Here is an 18,258-nt window from a genome sequence, read left to right on the forward strand (position 1 = left end):
CCCTGGCAGGAGCCAAGTTCCCCTGCAATTGCCCAAATAGGTCTCCCTGAAAACAAGGACAGGACCAAGCCACCCCTGCACTGTGAAGTGCCTTCCACCCTCACTTGGCCGGCTTGGAGCCAGACTAGACAGACGTGCCAAAAAATAAAGCCCGATGTATCGCGGAGAACCATAAACGCCATCTGTCAGCCGGGAGTTAAGGCACGCTAATCTAAACACGGCCTGGACCGTTCCCTTCAGGCCATAAATACACACACGAAGCCTCTCCAGCAGGAGACAGCAGGGCTGCCTCCAGGCTGGGCCCCCCTCGCCTTCCTCCTCCCAGGGCCTCAGGCACAAGGGACCCCACGCCCGTCCACTCACCAGCTATTTGCTAAGCACCTGCTGTGTGCTGGTGGCTGTGTGAGGTGCTGGGGATACAGTAGCAAACGGGGCCCATAATAGCTTGGCCCTCGGGGAGCTCGCAGTTGGAAAATTACAATGATGAAAAGCTGCTCGGGGAGCTAGAGAGGGAGGCAGAGGGGGTAGGAAAGGAGACTTCATCTTGCTGGGACGTCAAGGAAGGTCTTCCTGAGGGGGGGTGTTTCATCTAAGACTGGGAAGATGAGGAGGAGCCAGGGGAGGCAGAGCGGGGAAAGCACGCCGCGTGAGCAAAGGCCCTGGGGTCGGAAGGACACGGGACGCTGAAGGAATAGCAGAGGCCAGCAGGGCAGCGGCAGTGGGCAAGGGGGAGGTCATAGGCCAAGGGGCCAGAGAGGCAGAGGTCAGATAAGGGTCTGGACCTTCCCAGGGGACAACAGGAGGGACCTGTGGGTCGGATCTGTTTTAGAAGAATCCAGGGGGATGCTGCAGCTGGCTCACACGGGCTCAAGGAAGTTGGCCGTGAGCGTCACTTTCCGACTCCGCTCAGTGAGTCCATGACGGCAGCTCGGAGTGAGCCACGGCAGGAGCATTTACACCACGGAAATGAGCGTCCGTGCTCTTTCCAAAGAGGTGCCTGTGAGACACCGACCAGCATGTCCCTGGAAGACCCTTCTGGCTCCTGGGAAGGAATGGACTTGTGGGCAGAGGAAAAGTGGGGGGAGCGCTGAGTGGCCGATGGGGCCTGGGGAACAGGAAAGGCAGCCACTCGGTCCAGAACAAAACAAGGACACAGACACCTGGTTGGTGCCACGCTGAGCGAGTCCAGACCAATGCCAGCCCCGCACGTCAGGCCACGGGCCTAGCGAGCCCCTCCCGGCCGCATCCTCAAGCAGGATGTCCTGTCCTGTCCTGTCCTGTCCTGTCCTGTCCTGTCCCAGCAACGCAGCCTGAATCCGGGGGCCACCCGTACTCCTCCGGCCCCGGGCTACCCTGACTCAGGGGTGAGGCCCACCGCAAACCCCAGTCCCGCCAAATTTTTGTGAAATCCGTCCTGCCAGCCCAGACCAGCCATGGTTTCCAGGCTAGAACCTGAGCTGCTTCCTCAAGCCCCGGTCCCTTTCCCTGCAAAATTGGGAAACCCGCAGCGCCTGCCTTTGGTTGCGGGGGAGGTGGGAAGGAGGGTTGGGTGACAATATCACAAAAGCTCTGAGCACAGCGTTTCCTAAGCCCCTGCCACGGGTGAGCGCTCGGCACGGCTCACCTCCGATGGCGACCCAACCACCGGCCGCACCGGCCAGAGACGCGGACGGTGGGAGGGCTCACCTCGGTCACCTGCTGCTTGTCCAGGTGGAACACCTGCCCGGAGCTGGTGGCAGCGATCTCCTCGTAGGCCAGGTAGCCGGGATGCGTGCGGTCGCCACAGTCCCCCGTCAGCACAAAGACCACCTGGAAGAGGGACATGCAGCCTGGCTCATAGCTTCCCCCGCCACCTTCCTGGGGTGTGAGTGGCAGGGACAAGACAGGGAAGAGTGACCGAGGCGAGCCCTTTGTTCTCTCTGGGTTCAAGTGACACATCTGTGAAATGGGGATGCTAAGAGCACCCACCCATGGGGATTGGGATCGATGCAGGTCAAGGGTTCAGCTCAGGGCCGGGAATACAGAAGGTGCTCAATAAACGGGCGCTGTTATTACGTCTACAAGGAAGGGAACGGAAATCGGCTGCTCCGAGCGGCCCCTGGAGGCTGTGGAGTTAGAAGAACCAAGTTTGTTCTAGATGGGAGAACAGGGAAGCTGTCCCCGCCCAAGGATGTCCACGGGTGGCCCTTCTGCATCCCACACGCATCCCTGCCCCCAGCCCTCTGGGGAAAGTGAGGGCCCAGCACGCCTTCCAGATCCTGAGGCAACGGAAAAAAGCCGCGTGTCTGCAGCAGAGCGGGAGCGGAGGCCACGCCGGAGGAGGATGGATTGCCCGGCCGTGCCGGGGCAGAGGTGAGAGTGGCGTGGTCTTCATCAAGGACGGCCTCGAGCGCGCGCCCTGGGGCGGGACCCCTGCGGCGTGACCACACCCTTGGGCTCCCCCAGACCAGCTCGACCCGGGCTGGCCGGCAGGGCTGGCGGAGGCCAGACCCCAGGTGGTGGACAAGCAGCACCGGGACCCTGCTGTTGTCGTCGGGGCTCAGGGCCGCCCAGCTTCCTCAGGGCCCCATCGCGTCCCCCACACTCGAGCCCCCCAAGGCCGGTTCTCTCACCTGCGACTGTTTCAGCTGCAGGAGCTGCAGCAGCTCATCCTTCCTGTGGTAGTCCTTGGCCCGGGCGTCCGAGAAGACATAGATGAAGGAGCCGGGGTAGGCGACCTCCACGGCAGCCTTGATGGCCCCCACGCTCATCTCGGGGCAGTCGCCGCCTCCCTGGGGGACAGGGGAGTGTTGGCGGCTGCTGCCCAGCTCCTCGAGGTGGGTCCCACCGGGAACGCCTCCGAAACCCACAGGAAGGGGGGTCCCTTGAGCTGCCTCTGTCCTGCGCATGCAGGGGTCAGGCCAGGGCCCCCGTCACTCCCCTCCCTGAGGCACAGGGCAGCATCCCCTGCTTTAACTCCAGAAGGGTGGCATCATTCACTCACTCAGCCTTGAGAGAGCGACAGAGGCCCTCCCCTGGGCTCTGGCACGGAGGCAGACACATTAATAAGCACAACACGATGACTTAATTAGCACTGTGATGAGTGTTACAAGTGGGGGAGGAGGGATGGGAGTCACGGGACGTCCAACAGATGCCCCGAGAAGCCATGTGTCAGCCAGGGTCTGGAGGACTGAAGGGTAGAGGGGGTGGCCAGGAGGACAGGTGGGTGCTGGGAAAGCAGTCAAAGCCACCGCCCCAAGTCCTCTGTGTAACCTGCCCACATACACACGCGCCTCCCCTCCCTGCCGCCGGCCGGGCACTCTCTGGAGGAGGGAGCCGGCCCGGGTCACCCAGGTCTGCAAGCCCAGCCCAGCAGCAGGTCTGCACACGGTTCCTTTGCCGTGAGCACCTCTCTGCCTGGGCCCGTCCTGGGCCCCGGGACTCTGCAGCGAACTAGACCCATAGGTGGGGTCCCTGCCTTCAGAAAGCTGCTGGTCTCAGTGGGCGGGGCCAGGACAGGTGCTGAACCAGGGTGTGCAGTGTGGCAAAGAAGCCCAGGTGGCCACGGGGCATCTGACCCAGTCTCGGGCCTGGGTTTGGGGTCTGAACTGGACCCTCCCGGGTCGTCTCAGCTGCCATGCCCTCCTTCCACTCCTTCGCCCATTCACTAAATCATAAGCACCTACTATGTGCCAGGCACAGGGCCTCCTGCAGGTACTTGGTTCACTGAGTAAAGGAAGGAACCCCAAGATATAGATTCTCCAGGACCCCTAAGCCACATGGTGCAGGCCCCGGGCAGAGCCGGGGGGCCGGAAGCCACCATCTGGGCCCCTGGGTGGCGCAGGCCCCGGGCCTCTGGGGGGGGCTGGGAAGAAAGGCCCAAGAGCAGCAGCCGGCGGGCGCACCTGCACGTAGAGCTCCCTCAGCTCCCTCTGGAACACCGCCGGGTCCGCCGTGAGGGTCACCGGGCCGATATCTGTAGGGGAGAGAGAGGCCCGGGTGGGCGTGGGCTCCCAGGGGCACGGCCTCTGGGGGCCACGGCGGGGAGAGGAGCCGAGACCTGGGCCCCAGAGAGCCCCGCAAAATGGGAAGTGGAAAGGGAGCAGCTCCCGAGCCTGCCGGGGTCCACCCCGTAAGGGCGGCCTGGCCACTCGGGGTCCCCCTGCTCCCAGCAGGCCCAGAGCTCAGGGGGAGAGCAGAGACGGGGCAGGGCAGCCCAGCTGCTCCCTCAGAACAGCAGTTCCCCATCTTTCGTGACCCCCAACCCCCCTAGGAACCTCCCTCTACCAACCCCCCCACCCCCGTCATCGGTGGGAAAGGAATTCTGGGGAGACACAGAAACGCAGAATCGAGCAAACAGCGTTTGGGTCTCCCGGCAGCCGTGCGCCACCCTGCCGGTCAGCGAGGGCAACCCTCCAGGGGCTCCGCCGCGATCAGCTCGTTTGAGAGCAGAATTCCCCCCCAAAGGCCGACGACGCCAACGCGGAGCACGCGGAGCCCCGAGCCTTCCGCCGCCACGGCGGCCACGCACCATGGCTCGGCCACGTCGGGAGACACACGGAAATTTCCCAAACGCCAAACGTGCATCCAGCCCTCCCGCTTCTAGGTATTTGCCCAAGAGAAGCGAAAACACGTGTCCACACCGAGGCTTGCGCTCCAGCGGCCACACAGTCGCTCCGAAGAGCCCGGAGCTGGAGAGGGGCCGACTGTCCGCCCCTGGTGAGCGAGTAACAAACTCGGGCACATGCCCATAATCAAACGCCACCCGCGAGGACACGGAGCGAGGCCCCCGTGCAGGCAGCCACAGGAGGCAAACAACAGACGGCACCCTGCGGGGCGGCCGGCCACGGGCACGCGGCCTGCGCTCTGAACCGGGCAGAACGCGCTGAGGTGGAAGCCAGGGCGGGGGCTGGCGGGGCCCCGAGACGGCAGAGGTGTGCTGTGTCGTGATGGGGTGTGGGTTCCCGGCGGTACCCGTTTGCCAGAGAGGAAAGCGAAGATTTTTGTGCGTTTCAGGGCATGTAAATCCCCCCTCCTGGGAAGAGCGATCCTCGCTGAGTGGCGGTGGCGGTGGCAGTGTTGTCCTGATACCCCACGATGCTGGGTGACGGGTCTGTGGGAATTCATTATACTCTTCTGCTTACTTTGTATATATTCGAAATGTTTCCTAGTAAAACGGCTTTGGGGATTTTTTTAAGGGCAGTCACTGAAAGCCAGAGCGAACGTCAGGCTGAAACGGGACCGAATTTCAACTTGCCCTGTGGCCTCGTGGATAACGGGGGTTTGCAAGGGTGTGCGGACATCCGGTTTCTTAGGAAAATTGTTCATTTTAGTTCTTGGTGAATTCTAGTAATGGACGATTTTCGGTCCAAGAATTCTAAATTCTAGTCACCCTAAAAAAAAAAATCCCCATTCTCGTTAACTAGTCGCAGACCTCGATCCCTTTTAGAAAAGGAAGCCCGCGGAATGATCGCATATTCAACCACAGTTAGCAAGGACAAGCCTGGACACCAGCTCACCCCCGGAGGCCCAGCCTCTGTGCTCTGCACCCCCAGCCTGGACACCAGCTCACCCCCGGAGGCCCAGCCTCTGTGCTCTGCACCCCCAGCCTGGACACCAGCTCACCCCCGGAGGCCCAGCCTCTGTGCTCTGCACCCCCAGCCTGGACACCAGCTCACCCCCGGAGGCCCAGCCTCTGTGCTCTGCACCCCCAGCCTGGACACCAGCTCACCCCTGGAGCCCCAGCCTCTGTGCTCTGCACCCCCAGCCTGGACACCAGCTCACCCCCGGAGGCCCCAGCCTCTGTGCTCTGCACCCCCAGCCTGGACACCAGCTCACCCCTGGAGCCCCAGCCTCTGTGCTCTGCACCCCCAGCCTGGACACCAGCTCACCCCCGGAGGCCCCAGCCTCTGTGCTCTGCACCCCCTTCCTCGGGGACTGGCCTCCACCAAGCCTCTCTGACCTCAGGCAGATCTGTTTGGCGTCCTGGCTCCGTCCGGCACCAGCCACGGGGCCTCCCGGCACTCACTTCCCTGCCCCAGCTTCAGTTTCCCATCTGTAACAGGAGGCAGAGAAAACCCTCTCCTCGCTGAGCACCCGGGTGGAGAATTCAGGGAAGCCAGGCCCGGGAAGCTGGCAGGGGGCTTGGCACCGAGAGAAGGCCCAGGGAAGGGGGGCTGCCCTGCTGACATGCACACGCTATTGTCCACGCTCCAGCCGGCAGCCTCACGCACGGCAGGCAGGCAAAGGCCGCCCTGCTCCAACGTGAGTCCCCAGATTCTGGTTTGACGCAGAAAAGCAGTCATTTACTCAGCGTTTGTGATCTCTTTACTGCGTAATAATACATATGCATTGTAAATATATATACGACATTAGTAAGCACTTAGTAAGAACTAAGTTCCAGGGCATGTGCTGAGATGCTTCCTGAGTATTAGCTCACTGAGTCCTCCCTGGCATTTGTACATCCAAGTCTTAGGCACATTTTACAGAGAAAATGGAAGCCCAGAGAGGTTAAGTAACTTGCCCAAAGACACACAGCCAGTAAGCAGCAGAGCTGGGAGAGGAGTCTCAGTCTGCACAACTCTAGAATCTGAGCTCCTGACAACTGCTCCCTGTGAGGTGTATACAGAAATTCCAGACAGGCAGAAACAGAAGGGAGTTTGAAGAACCAGAAATCGTCATTTTTATTTTTACATCTAACCTTCAACACTCTTACACACATCTGTAAACGTATATCTTACACAAATGCAGACTATTATAAGCAGAATTTCTATTGAAGTGTAAATAACATCCTATTTTTAACTTCATTCTTTTCACGGAACAACAGATTGTGAGCATCTTTCTAGAAGGTCAAATACTTGGTCCAGAATCATTTTTAATGGCTGCGAAGGATTTCCTTTGTATAAACGTCTAATAACGGACTTTTCTAATCCCATCTTGTTTTGTTTCCAACTTTTATCACGGACACTGTCACGAAGACCATCTTTACACATCACAGGCAAGCGCCAGTTCATTTCCTCGAAGACATTCCCATGAGCAGAACGGCTGGGTCAGAGACAAGGCCACTGGATGCAAATCCAGTAACCTCATTCCTGTCCCCCCACCCCCAGATGTTCCTGCCTCTTGCCCGGCTACCTGCCAAGGTAGAGCCACTGAACTTGTGCCCGGTTTTGCTCACGTGACCCTGCTCAAGAATCACCAGCAACTGCTTGTGGCCCGAAAATCGAGTGAGGCATCCCCAGGGTGCAGCTGTCACTGGTCGGCCCTGCCCAGCACCACGATCGACCGTCACTGTCAGCCTAAACCCTAGGACTCCCAAGGCCGGGCCCGTGCCAGGCTGACCACACTCGCCCCCCCTGCAGCACGATGAGTGAGGTTGGGGGTGTGGGTTATCATGAATGAGACGCCCCCCTTTCCGCGGTCTGCGCGCTTCCTGCCTGGGGAGTGGATTGAGGAGCGAGCCCCTTCGTGTAAAGTCAAGAAGAGTTAAGGGGAGTTGATTCCGGTCGTGGTTCTACTTGGCAAGGTCAGCTTTCCTTGACGTGTAGACACATTGTCACTTGCATTCTGCCAACTGTCACAGGGCCTTCTCCGAGTCTGCCTCTGCCCCTTCCCTTCTCGTAAGGACACGGGTCATATCGGCCACCGTTTCTGCTGCTCTCAGCCCCCCCCCCCGTCCTGTTTGGACCCTCTCCAACCCATCCCGCTCCTCTCCACCCCAACTCCAATGTCTCCCCCGTCTCAGGGCAGCCTGAGCCTCTTCGTAACAGGGGCCACATTGTGGTTAATGACCGTGACCCTTGGCGGTGGGCTGGCTGCACCGGAGGTGCCAGGGCTGGTACCCTGCCGGCCCACGCTGAGCCCTCGAGAAGTGAATACTGAGTGAGTGCGTCGTGGGTCTGTCGGGGATCCCTCAGGCTGGGACGTCGAGCTCACGCCCAGCCCACGCCACCTCAGACCCACTGCATCCTTACGTCTGCGCTCCTCTCAAAGGCACCAGGCCAGCCTCTCATCCCTGCCCTGCCCGGCCCCGCCCTGCCCTGCCAGGCTCATGCCCGGGAAGAGCTGTGGTGCTGTCGTCAAGGCCGGGGGAGTGCCTAACTCAGCTCTTGGCTCAGACCCCCCGCCTCCCAGGAGAGAAGCATGGGGGGGCTGGGTTCCCCCCTCAGGGCAAGACCTAGACACTGAGAAGCTGGTTAATAGCGATGTCCCAGTAAACACACGCACGCACGCACACACACACACGCACACGCAGAGCACAGCCGGGGCAGAGCCACCCAGCGCCCGGGTAGCTCTGTCCACGAACCCGTCCGCTCGGCCCGTATCTTCGCCCCTGGCTGGTTAACGCCACCGTGCAAAGCGGACGGTGCCCCCGGGGGCCCAGGGAAGGTGCTCAGACTCCCCCGCAACCCAACATCTGCAAATTGAACGGGGCCACCATTTCTCATCTGTCAAATGAGCCTAAAGGGGAGGCGTGAGATCCCCAGACGCCAGCCGGGCCGTGGGGAAAACGCAGCCCCTTGCTCTGCTGGCAGGAGGGCAGCTTGGTGACATCTGTCAACATTGGAAAGGGTCAGAGGCTTGCGAAGGCAGCTGCGTTCCCGGGGCCCTGGCCTACAGGTCTGTTTGCAAACGTGTGTGTGTTCGTGAAAAAGAAACTCAACGCACCCCACAATATGGGGATGGCGGGGTGACTCAAGATGACGCTGAGGTAAACTGAGGTCCCCTCTGTAGCACCTTCTGTAGTTATTAAAAACGGTGAGGTGGGCCCTAGCCGGACTGGCTCAGTGGCTCGAGCGTCAGCCCGAGGACTGAAGGGTCTCGGGTTCGATTCCGGTCAAGGGCACATACCTGGGTTGCAGGCTCAAACCCCAGCCCCAGTCAGGACTCATGCAGGAGGCAACCAGTGGATCTCTCTCTCTCTCTCTCTGAAAAGTAATGGGGAAAAAATATCCATTGTGAGAATTAAAGAAAAAACACAAAGCAGGGAGGTGGGACTCTATTTCCTGAGCAGGAAAAAGCTCTGTGACACCTCAGGGGCCGGGGGGACTGCAAACAGTATGCATAGTACAATCCACTTTCTATATAATAAAAAAGTAAGTGCATATATATGTATAGGAGTGAAATACACGGTCTGGAAAGACACAAAATCATGAAAAGCGTTTGCATCCCTTGAGGGTAGAACTATTAGACTATTTTATAAGCGTGTGATAATTCTGCACGTTTGGGAGGAAACTTAATAGTTGAAGCTATTAATCGAAAGCACTGAGCCCTGACACTAAAACGACAGATAGCACAAAGACTCCCCCTTACTGATCACACGTTTTGACACGAAACGCCGACCGCCTAAGCAGCACGCGGGCAGATGCAAGCCAGCCGCGTCCCAGAGCCGCGTCCACGCGGGCGGAACGGGCCCCGGACAAGGAGCCCCGACAGCGGGCGGTGGGGGACCATGTCATCAGGGCCAGGGAGCCCCCGGCGACACTCAGCACCCGGCCCCCGCTGGGCGTCTGCTTGTTTGTTTCTGTTTGGGGGGCGTTTTACTTCTGTTTTGTTTAATTTTGCTGTTAGTTAATTAAGTGAAAGCATGTCCTTCACCTGGTGGGGAAACCCCGGGCCAGAGCCGACCTCACAGGACAGGGTGCGGTCACCCCGTTATTCAGCAGCGTCCCGGCAGTTCCCCCCTGGACACCGTGACACATTTCAAACAAGGGAAACCTCCGACTGGGAGAGAGGAGACGGCCTTATCATTGGGACAGGCTGTGCCTGTCGACCTAGAAAACTCAAGACGTTACACCAAAAAAAAAAAAAAAAAAAAATTAAAAAAAAATAGAACTAGTTTAAAAAAACAAACCTTCAGTAAGAAAGTTGGAAGCAAAATAAATAGATGAGAATGAACTGCTTTCCAACATGCTAGCAATACTCATTTGCAAAAAATGTAATGGAAGAGAGATTCCTGGTCAAAATAGTAACAGAAAACAAAATATTTAGAAATGATTTTAGAAAGCAATGGGTGGAGAGGGAGAAGCCCATAAATCATGCCTAAAAGGACATCTGCAAATAACGGAAGAGGCATGTGTCCTAAATGGAAACCATCGAAATTTTTTTTAAAAAGACAGGTCGTCTCCTAATCAAGATTCAACACAATTCCAAGCAAGATCGCAGGATGCATTTTTTTTTTTTGGAAGTTGATTGAGGTGTTTCTGTTTTTCATTGGAAAGAAGAAATGTTCGAGAGTCTTTTGAAAATGAAGATGCACAGAAAGTATATAAACGAGGTGCCGGCCTCGGTAGCCCTGCGAACGAGCCCTCTCCGGGCAAAAGAACTGGGCTCCCCGCAGTAACATTTTTTGGGGGGACCCAGCTTTGTCACTGCTGGGATGGGAGGTCATAGATAAGCCAGGGTAGGAGGTCAGAATGTCACAGAGCGACAGAGTTGGAGACAGAACTCAGGGCCAGCTTCCCATGGACACAGACGGTGACCCATAGAAATGTTTATAGACACAGGTGTTAACGCGGGTGAGATGACACCTGGCTCCTGCTGTCAGCCGAGGTTCTATGGACGGCATCCCGGGACCGAAAATAAAGGGGCCCTAAGGAAAAACTGAAGACACGTGCATCAAGAATGGGGTTCAGTTAATAAAACGCGTATCTAGATGGGCCCTTTGGTCGTGGGAAACGTTCCACAGTGACGTCAGATGTTAGTGACGGGGCAGGCTGGCTGCCGGGGATCCGGGGACTTTCTGTGCTGTGTGCGATAATTCCGTCAACCCAAAGCTGTTCTGGGGCGTGAAGGTTATTAAAGTTTTTAAGCGGCCAGCCGATGAGTGGACAAAGCCGGGGGAAGAAAGAACCCCGGCCGCTGGTGGCGACTTGCATGGCGTCACGCTGAGCGGGACAGGCAGAGAGCGAGGGACACTCCACGGTCTCGCTCACACGTGGGGGCGGAGGGAGGGGGAGGTGGGGACCTAATCGCGGTGATTACAGTGAATAACAGCGTGTCGCAGCCTTGAGTGTTGGCAAGAGAACAGGTCTTAAGTGTCCCCACCCCAAAAATGAAACGGCGATTATATGGCGGATGGCGGTGTCCGCTGACGCTGCGGCGGCCACTGCCTTGCGATGTGCAAGTCTGTCCAGGCAACACTTGGGTCAAGCCCAACAACTGTAATTAAAATGTGTCCACTACACCCCAACAGAGCCGGGGCGGCGGGGAATTTTAAGAAAAGAGAATACAAGGAAGGGCTCGCCCGATTAGCAGGTTTGATAAGCCCAAATAATTACTATAGCGCGCTCCCGGCGGAGCTGTCACGTGACGGGACAGAGGGAAGCCCTTAAACCCTTAAAGACAGGCCGGCCGGTGGCTCGGCGGGTAGGAGCGCTGTCCCGCGCACCAGGGAGGCCGCGAGTTCAGTTCCTGGTCAGGGCACGTACGCAGGTTGTGGGTTCAACCCTCAGTTGGGGCAACTGATGGACGTTTCTCTCTCTCTCTCTCCCCCTCTAAAATTAATTTAAAAAAACAAACATATCCTAGGGTGGGGATTAAAAAAACACACTCATTAAAAAAAAAAAAATTTTTAACAGATAAACTAATCTGGGATAAAGGCAGGATCCAAATGAACGGAAAAAAAAAAAAAGAATTATTCAATAAAATGTACCGAGCCGTTACCTATCCATTCTAAAGCAAGGACAGTGGGTTACTTTTTTACACCATGCACCGATTCTTTTAAATTCCCGGTTAAAGGATTAACTATAACAAGAAAAAGAGACAACGAATGGAAAAACCTAGAACAAAAAGCCTCGCTGATTTTGCGAAAGAAAAAAAACAATCTTTCTAAGCATGAAAGTGAAGGGATTACAGAGGGAAAACGTCAGCAGATCCCACTACATTTAAAAGTTCAAATGTAAACATTTAAAACTCCATCAGGAATGACAAAGGACACTAAAAGCCAACGACCAGGAAAATATCATCCACAGAACAAAAGCGAGCTGATGTCGCCCACATCGAGTCCTCACCGGCCCTGGCGAGGGCCCCAGCGGGAAAGGTCACACCCGACGCAGCCCCCCGACCCTCGAAACGTGCCGAACCCCGCCGGAAAGAAAACGAGAAGACACCACTTTCCACCCTTTGAACTGGAGGAAGAATGTTTTTATCCTAATTCCCAGTGTGGGGGCAGCTTCTCTAAACAGCCCCCCAAACGCTGCTGGTCAGAGTTTAAACTCCCCAAATGGTTTGCAAAACAATTCGAAGGGTCGCCCACCCAGTCCGTGTGTTAAAAATGTCCAAAGAATTCCACTTTGAGAAACTTAATCCTTCCAAAAAAAAAAAAAAAAGCAAAGACGCAGACAAAGATTGACCCACGAGAGTGCCTTTTGCGATATTTTAATAGAGGGAAAAAAAAAAACGGAAAAAAAAACAACAATGTAAGTTTTCAGCCAAAATGAAACCATTAGCAAAATTCTAACTTTCTAGAGTTTGGGAACATTCCTTTTTTCATTTAAACACTTCATAAAGTCTTTGCAAAGCACAGGTCCTGGTTTATCTCCAGAACCAGAGCGGCCCGGCAGACGGGTCAGGATGGGGGTTTCCTCTAAGAAGGCCTCCGGGCGTGCAGCCCTGCGGGGCCTGAACCCCCGGCTAAAACCCGGGTTCTCAAGCTCCTCTTCCACCCAAGGGAGCTCATTGGCTGATTCAAAGGACACAGCCAGACCTAAGCCATGTCTCCATCCCTGCTCTGAACCTCCAGGCGCTGCTCACAGCCCATAGAAGGAAGTCGGCAGGCTCCAGGCCCACCGGCCTCTCCCCACGCTCCCACTCCGGGCTCCCACGCACACCTGTCCCCGCATGTCAGCCACCACCCCGCAAGCTCAGGAAGCTCACCCTGTCCCCAGCGCCTGGCATCGGCCAGGGAAATAAACCTCAAGAGCAGATAAACATTCGCTCCTGAGCCTCAAGCCCTGCTCCAAGGCGGCTTCCTCCCGAGCCAAAGTCAGGCGCTGGCCACCGAGCCGGCATGTGGCACTGTCTCCTCTCCCCGGCCCGTCTCCAGCGGCCGCTGGCGCCTTGGTGTGAACCCCGCTCCCTTCACACTGCCAGCCTCACACAGCAGGGGCTCAGTTAACCCTGAGGTCCCCCCCCCACCTGGACCTGGGTGTCAGCGGGGAGGGCGGTTTGGGGAACAGGGAGGAGTGGAGGTTGGAGAGTCGTGATCCCGCTCAGCACCCAAGAGGACAGGAGGGGTTGGGATGGGAGGGGGAGGGGGCGCTGATGGCCCGAGAGGGGCAGTGAGGACAGCCCTCAGGAGCCCTGTGTGGTTCCGACAGGCCGCTCTCTGCACTGCAACTGCAGCCAAGCATTTTAGAGACAAATCACATCACCCGGGCAGGTGGCCTTGGGTAAGGCCCATCCCGGTCCTGAGCTCGGTTTCTCCGGCTGCAGGAGAAGGGGGTGGGTTAGGTGATCTCTCAATGTGACATGGCTGGAAGTCCAAGAGTGACCCAGAAAGGGAGGGAGTTGGGGGGAGACAGTGTGACCTGTGTCCGAGCTGAAGCCCTGGGACACGCCTCACATCTCACAACTCCCCAACCTGCTGCCCTGACCCTGAGGTAGGAGCTGACCTTATGCTGCTCCCAGAAACACCTGACCAGCTCCCTGGCTCGGGGCTTTGGGCTTCAGGGCCCCACAGAACGGAAGTCCTGGCAGCGAGGGACCTGCACACTGAGCCTGGGGATGCAGGGTTGTTCACAGCCACCGATGCCCATTTTCCAGCATCTGGAGTGACGCTGTGACAGAGGCAAATTCTTCTCAAAAGGCAGCTATCCACACAGCCTCGGCCTCTGCATTTTCTCGGCACAGGACACTTGGCAATACAATTTTGCAAAGAATCTGGTATTATTTTATTTTTTTTGCTTTATAAAGCTACCCTTCTGGTTAGATAGTGAGATGTGATAAAGCCAACTGTAAAATATTAATCATAGGATCTATCAGGTAGGTAGACAGGTGTTTAGTGTATCCACCCCACCCCACCCCCACGGTGCTACAAGTCTAAATTTTTTAATTAAAAAATGCTGGGGAAAAGCAGTCCTGTTACTCAGAAGATTGGGAATCATTGTCAGCAGCTGTTTCTCCTGAAACTCCCCCACAGTGGAGTCTCCCAAGGGCCCTTTTCTAAGGCATGTCCCCAACGCTGAGCTGAAAGTTAGGGTCTACATGTCCCCAACACTGAGCTGAAAGTTAGGGGCTGCAGGAGACAGGTGTGAGGGGTGGGCACCAGGCAGTGGGCACAGTGCCGGGGAGGTGGAGGCCACCTGGCTGGCCAGGGGAGCTGCTGTTTTCCTTAGGACCCCACAGGAGTGAATTCACCTGCCTGGGCGGCTCTTCTGGGCTCCGCAGGCCAAGCTGAGAGGAATTCTAAGAATTATCAAAAAGACCGCAGCCCACGAGGCTCAGCATCTGAGCATCGACCTACAATCCAGGATGATCACCTTTGATTCCCGGTGGGGGCACATGCCCCAGATGCAGCTCGATCCCCAGTGGGGTGCATAGGAGGCAGGGGATCCATGACTCTCTCCTCATTGATGTTTCTGTCTCTTCCCCCTCCCCCTCCCTTCCTCTCTCTGAAATCAATAAAGATACTTAAAAAAAAAAAAAAAAGTAAGACTGGGAACCCCCCAAAGGAAAAGGCCATTACTGGTCAGGACGCCTCTTTAAGTCTGGCCGCTTTGGAGGCGCTTCTCACCCCATCTCACAACCGGGGCAAGTGGGTAGAGTCATTTGCCCAAGTCGCACAGCCAGGGTCGCCTGGCCGGGGCGTGGCTGCGCAGCATTTGCACGCAGCGCCCCCCAGTTCTCCGTCACCCGCCGGACCTTGCTAGAGGGAAGGCTCCGGAGAGGGGGACAGCAGGTTCCCGGGCCGGGCGGGGCGGCTGTAAGGCCTGCCCCCGTGCCCTGGGCCGGGCAGCGCGCAGCCTCGGGGCGTCCCGGGGCGCCCGGGTTGCAATCGCCGGCGGTGCGCGGGTGGGTGAGCGCTGCTACCCGGCGTCGGGGGGGACGCGGGGGCGCTACCTGGGTGGTGGAAGGGCACCAGCGAGGGTGATACCTGGGTGGTGGAAGGGCACCAGCGAGGGTGATACCTGGGTGGTGGAAGGGCACCAGCGAGGGTGATACCTGGCTGGTGGAAGGGCACCACGGGGACGCTACCTGGCTGGTGGAAGGGCACCACGGGGACGCTACCTGGCTGGTGGAAGGTCACCGCGGGGACGCTACCTGGGTCGTGGAAGGGCACGAGCGCGTAGTTGGCGATGGCGCGGCTGCGGTGGCTCAGGCTGCGCTCCAGAATGCGCGAGGCGCCGTCCACCACCTGCATCAGGTCGTCCCACATGGAGCCGGTGACATCGAAGACGACGGCCAGGGTGGCGGGCCCCGTGGTCGCGGGCAGCGCCGCCCCGGGGGCTCCGGCCGCCGCCGCGGACGCCGCCAGCAGCAGCCGCAGGAGCAGCGCCCCGGGCATCGTGCTGAGCGCGGCCCACGGGCTGCGGCGGCCGCGGGGAGGCGCGGGTCGTGGGAGCGCGACGGTCCCCGGCGCACGGAGGCCGCCTGCGTGCGGCTGCGGCTGGGGCGCGTGGACTGTGCGCGCCGGACGGGGGCTCGAGGCGGGGTCCCCCTGCTGGGAGCCCAAGGCGGGTCCTAGAGCCCACCCCGTTCAGGGTCACGGGCCCGCCTCCTCCGCTCCCCCTCCGGTGACTCAAACTTTCCCGGCCCCGCGGCTCGCCCGTCCAGCCCCGAGGTTACCGGAGGACGCCGTCGGGCTGCAGAAGGCGGGGGGCGGGGGCCAAGGCGGCGAGGACAGGGGTGCGCGGGCCGCGGCGGACACCTGCGCCTCCGGACGCGCGCCCTCCGGCGGGGGGGGGGGGGGTGACGCAACAGCCCCGGTCCAGGAGGTCTGGCCGCCGGGGGCTGGCTCGGTGCTGGCTCCACCCAGCTCCCTAAATGCCCCACCCCGCCCCACACATGCACCGCAGGGCCGCTGCTCTCGGCGGGGACCGGGCTTCCCAGCGGCTGGAATGGTTACTGTTACAATCAGCACCACGGGCTGAGCGCCTCCTGGGTGCTAAGCGCTGCCGCATGGTTGCTATTCGCTCCCACGCTCTCGCTGCACCCGTAGGAGGCACGAACGCGGACCCCATTTTACAGATGAGCAAACTGAGGGTGGTGGTTGTTTTTCTTTTTTTAAAATACATTTTATTTTATTTATTTATTTATTTTTTAAATATATCTTTATTGATTTCAGAGAGAGGAAAGGAGACAGAGAGAGAGAGGTAGAAACATCAATGATGAGAGAGTCATTGATGAAGCCCACAACCCGGGCATGTGCCCTGACCGGGAATCGAACTCTGATCGCCTCGATCCTAGGTCGACGCTCAACCGCTGAGCCATGCCCGGCCTGGCAAGAGTGGTTTTTTTTAAAGCATGTTTTTATTGCCCAGCTGGGCGTGGCTCAGCCCTTGAGCGTGGACCTAGGATCCAGGCGATCAGGGTTCGATTCCCGGTCAGGGCACATGCCCGGTTGCGGGCTTGATCCCCAGTTGGGGGCCTGCAGGAGGCAGCCGATCAGTGACGACTCTCTCATCGTTGATGTTTCAACTCTCTCTCTCCCTCCCCTGTCCTCTCTCTGAAATCAATAAAAGATATATTTTTAAAATAAATTAATAAAGTATGTTTTTATTGATTTCAGAGAGAGGAAGAGAGAGAGAGAAACATCAATGGTGAGAGTCACTGATGGGCTGCCTCCTGCGCGCCCCCTGCTGGGGATGGAGCCCGCAGCGTGGGCATGTGCAGGGACTGGAACTGTGACCTTGGTCATAGGTCGGTGCTCAGTCACTGAGCCACAGGCCGGCACAAACTGAGGCTCAGTCGTTTACAAACTGAGGGTGGGAACAGGAGCCAGATCTAGAAAGATTCCAGCCGCTGCTCGCCCGTCTGCCTCCCCACTGCCGTAAGATCTTGTCGCGGGTCATCTAACGACTCCGGAGGATGGGGGTGCGCCTCTGCCCTGCTCCTTCACCAGGTGCATGGACTGGGGGGAAGGTTTTGGGACACACAGGAGGGGCTGTTGGTGCTCCCTGGGCTCTGTTTGCCACCCCCTCCCGAACAGCGCGCCCTTCTGCCGCCAGCGCTCGTCTCAGGCTGTGCTCTCCTGGCTTATCTCCACCACGGGCCTCTCTCCCCATCGGCCTCTGAGCCCCTGGAGGCTGCGACTGTGACTTGGTTTCCCCCCATCAGTCCCCAGTTTCCAGCTCAGTCCCTGGCACATGGTGGGGACTTCACCAAATGCCGCCTGAATGAAGAGGAAAAGCGTTCGCCCTGGTCCGGTGGCTCAGATGGCTGCAGCCTTGTCTTGTGCACTGAAAGGTCTTAGGTTTGATTCCCAGGCAGGCGCATGCCCAGGTTATGGGTTCAATCCCTGGTCGGGGTGCGTGTGGGACGCAGCCTATGGATGTTTCTCATGGCGATCTCTCTCTCTCTTCCCCCTTCCCTCTCCCTAAAATTAGTTAATAAAATTTAAAAAAAAAACACAAAAAACAAAAAAACACCTACACAACTTGTTATAAAAGAAAGAAGAGAAGCTTTGTGGGCCAGCCTGGCTTTGAGAGCCATGGGGAATGGGCAGTGCCCCCTCCTCCCTCAGCCCCTCCTCTGAGACCAGGCTCCCGGGGCCGGTGCAGGGCCGGTGCAGGGCAGGTGCAGGGCCGGTGCAGGGCCGGTGCAGGGCAGGTGCAGGGCCGGTGCAGGGCAGGTGCAGGGCAGGTGCAGGCCCCGCCAACATGGCTGAGGGCTCTGCGTCTGTGATTGGGGTTGAAGGGGGAGATGTCTCCAGCCCTTGTCCCTCCAGAGCCCCAACCAGAAAAGCTCCCACCCCACACCTCCTGTGTCCCCTGCCATCTCAGGTCACACCCCCACCCCCACCCCCACCTCGTGCTGTGACCCCACAGCCCCTGGCTGACCCTTTGTCCGGCACGGATCACCAGTGTCATCTCTGCAGGGCCGTCCCTCCCACCCCAGCTGTGAGCTCCGGGCCAGCAGAGACCCAGTGCCTGGCACGGTAGGCGCCCAAGGAAGGAATGGTCAGGGGTGTCAGAGAGGCCTGGTAGCTGAGCACTGGCCCTGGAGGGGACTCTGTTCTAGACCACGCGAGGCCCACATGCAAGAAGGGCTGGGGTCTGGAGGAGACGGTCTTGGGGGAGCTGCCTGCCTCACGGGTACTGGCGGAACCAAGCGCCCAGA

General features: G+C 58.3%; 1 protein-coding gene across 2 annotated transcripts in view; it reads right to left on the reverse strand.

The window, feature by feature from the left end:
* HMCN2 (hemicentin 2) overlaps window positions 1-15,484 on the reverse strand; it is a 128,693-nt gene extending 113,209 nt beyond the window's left edge. For both annotated transcript variants that reach the window (XM_087823255.1, XM_087823256.1), the window contains exons 1-4: window positions 15,241-15,484; window positions 3,885-3,955; window positions 2,613-2,771; window positions 1,687-1,809 (exon numbers count right to left, since the gene is read on the reverse strand). In XM_087823255.1, coding sequence (XP_087679381.1) covers window positions 1,687-1,809; window positions 2,613-2,771; window positions 3,885-3,955; window positions 15,241-15,484 — 597 coding nt within the window. The remainder of the gene's footprint in view (window positions 1-1,686; window positions 1,810-2,612; window positions 2,772-3,884; window positions 3,956-15,240) is intronic.
* Window positions 15,485-18,258: the final 2,774 nt, after the last annotated feature.

The sequence above is a fragment of the Miniopterus natalensis genome, chromosome 12 (assembly GCF_054644295.1).
Source record: "Miniopterus natalensis isolate mMinNat1 chromosome 12, mMinNat1.hap1, whole genome shotgun sequence".
NCBI classification, from domain to species: Eukaryota; Metazoa; Chordata; class Mammalia; order Chiroptera; family Miniopteridae; genus Miniopterus; species Miniopterus natalensis.